The 2,370-nt window shown below is 27.2% G+C and overlaps 1 protein-coding gene across 1 annotated transcript in view; it reads right to left on the bottom strand.

Moving 5' to 3' along the window:
* Window positions 1-1,492, bottom strand: part of LOC107625356 (copper transport protein ATX1) — a 6,463-nt gene extending 4,971 nt beyond the window's left edge. Inside the window, exon 1 of the mRNA XM_016327970.2 lies at window positions 1,198-1,492. Within this exon, the coding sequence (XP_016183456.1) occupies window positions 1,198-1,209 (12 nt within the window). The 5' untranslated portion in view covers window positions 1,210-1,492. The remainder of the gene's footprint in view (window positions 1-1,197) is intronic.

The raw sequence follows: 2,370 nt of genomic DNA, 5'->3' as shown, positions 1-2,370 counted from the left end.
TAAGAATTTAAAATTTACTTCTTTTTTTAAAAGATTTTTTTTAAAAAAGATAATTTTTACATAATAAATAAACAAAAAAATATTTTTATCTTATTTTATCCAAACATAATTGATAAATAAAAAGATTTTTTTACATGAAATATCAAAATTATAAATTATTTTTACTTTTTATTTCTCTATAAGAACCTTAAAAGAAAAACTCAAAAAAAATATTTTGTTGAAAACTCACCAACTAACAATCAAACTCAATATAATTGATAAATAAAAAGATTTTTTTACATGAAATATCTAAATATAAAATTATTTTTACTTTTTATTTCTCTATAAGAACCTTAAAAGAAAAACTCAAAAAAAATATTTTGTTGAAAACTCACCAAACAAGCCCTAACAATCATCTTAAAATAGCATCTACACATGAGAGAAACACATTCATACTTTGAATTTAAGAAGCACTTGTATCAATTCAGAAAGTGAAACAAACAGATGACTCAAAAGAAGAGAACAAAGCAGAGCATCAGACAGATGAACGATAAAAGAGTAGTCTTTTTCACCATTGATGCATTCGGATTACTCTGCCAACCGTTATGCATCCAACATAGATAACAATAAGACAAAAATCTAAGTACTAGTTCAAAAGCATTTCCTTCAAACTAAGAAGGCTACCAATTTAAAGAAATCAGAACAAAAGTAAGTTTGATGCAAAAGGAATAGCAAAAACATTTTAAATCATTTCTTTTTTTTCTTCCTGTGAAGTGTATATTTGTAAGATCTTTTTCTTTTGAGATGTTGTTGAAATATTTGCTCCATGCTTTTTGAAGGTTTAACCCTTATTTTCAACTATAGGAAAAAAATATGCTGATTTCGTCACAAGCGCGTTGTAGCTCATGTTGAATATCATACAAGGACAAAAATGTATATATACAAGAAAAGTGGTTATTAAATAAGTAATTTTCAATCCTTAAAAAAGCTAGAGGAATACCAGAAACTGGTTAATAAAAACAACCAACAATGCTAGTTCCTTGTTTCTCAACTCAAAAGCTCTCAAGTTGAGCATAAACATAAAAAAAGAATGACAGAGTCAAGATAAAAAGCAAGAACATGCAGGAGAGAACAAATCACGAGGAAAAGGAGCGAGACAACTGAAGACCAAACATAGAGGGGAGAAGAAAGAAAATAAGAAATTAAACATGTTCATACCTGGGAAGACATGGTTAGGGGTATTGAACTGAAATAGCCCAACAAAGAAAAATGAAGACGAGTACACAGTTGGAATGGAATGGCTGTGGCTATGGCGGTGGTGTGATTTATATGGTGGCAATGGCAATGAGGTATTACTGAGCGATGAGGGAAAACTCAGAAGTATTCCCACAACAGAATTGTATTTGGTGGGCCAACTCTAACCACTGAAGAAGGTAACGTCTTTTTTGGTGGCAAACTTTTGAGAAGATAATTGTGTTCTGCTGATAAAACTTGTAACTTGGGACGGATGTATACGCAAATGAAACCACATGATAGTTTAAAAATAATTAATAGTTTAATTTAAATGAACTGATAAAAATGTTTATACAATCGTTTAATTATATTTATTTTTTGATAACCATTTATTCACTCAATGTAAAATATAATTATTTTTGTTGATATTTTATTATTTGATTCAATACATGTATAAAAATATTTTATATTGACAGTTTTTATCAAAATTAAATTCAATAATTAATATATATAAATTTATCTAAAATTAGTTAAGATGATCAATAATAATTATAATATTAAATGAAGTTAAATATCATAATCATGCTGGCATATTAACGACATTGATAATTAAATCTTAGAATATTAAACATAGATAAAAGTTTCTGTCACGGTTAGTGATATATGGATGTATATTTCTTAACAAATTGGAGTGACTATATAGTTCAGCCTGTTTAATTTTCTATTTTTATTTTATTTTATTTTATTTTATTTTAAAGAAAAAGACATTTTAGTTCAGAAAACAGTTATGCATGTGATAATGCGAAGTGGGCTCATCATTCAATATTCATCAAACGTATGCGCAGTCCACTTCTTGCCGAATTTATTCCTTGAATATGAAGCATAATTATGTAGTACAACAAATCACAGAGAGTACAATATGGTATTGTTGTACTTCTCTATTTAGGTTAATCGATTGACATGCAGTACAAACCACAAAGTACAAGTCTCCTCAACTAATAATATTCACCTTCATTCTCTAGTAAGGTGTGCCCGCCTATAATAAATACCAAATTAAACTAATATTACAAATGGCTATAATTATTTAATGACGCCGGTGATTATAAATTTTTATAATATTTAAAAAATATAATTAAAATTACAGTAATATTTTTTATT

This window comes from Arachis ipaensis, chromosome B02 (assembly GCF_000816755.2).
Source record: "Arachis ipaensis cultivar K30076 chromosome B02, Araip1.1, whole genome shotgun sequence".
Taxonomy (NCBI): Eukaryota; Viridiplantae; Streptophyta; class Magnoliopsida; order Fabales; family Fabaceae; genus Arachis; species Arachis ipaensis.
Note: the sequence above shows the minus strand (reverse complement) of the source record. Positions and strands in the feature narration are given on the sequence as shown.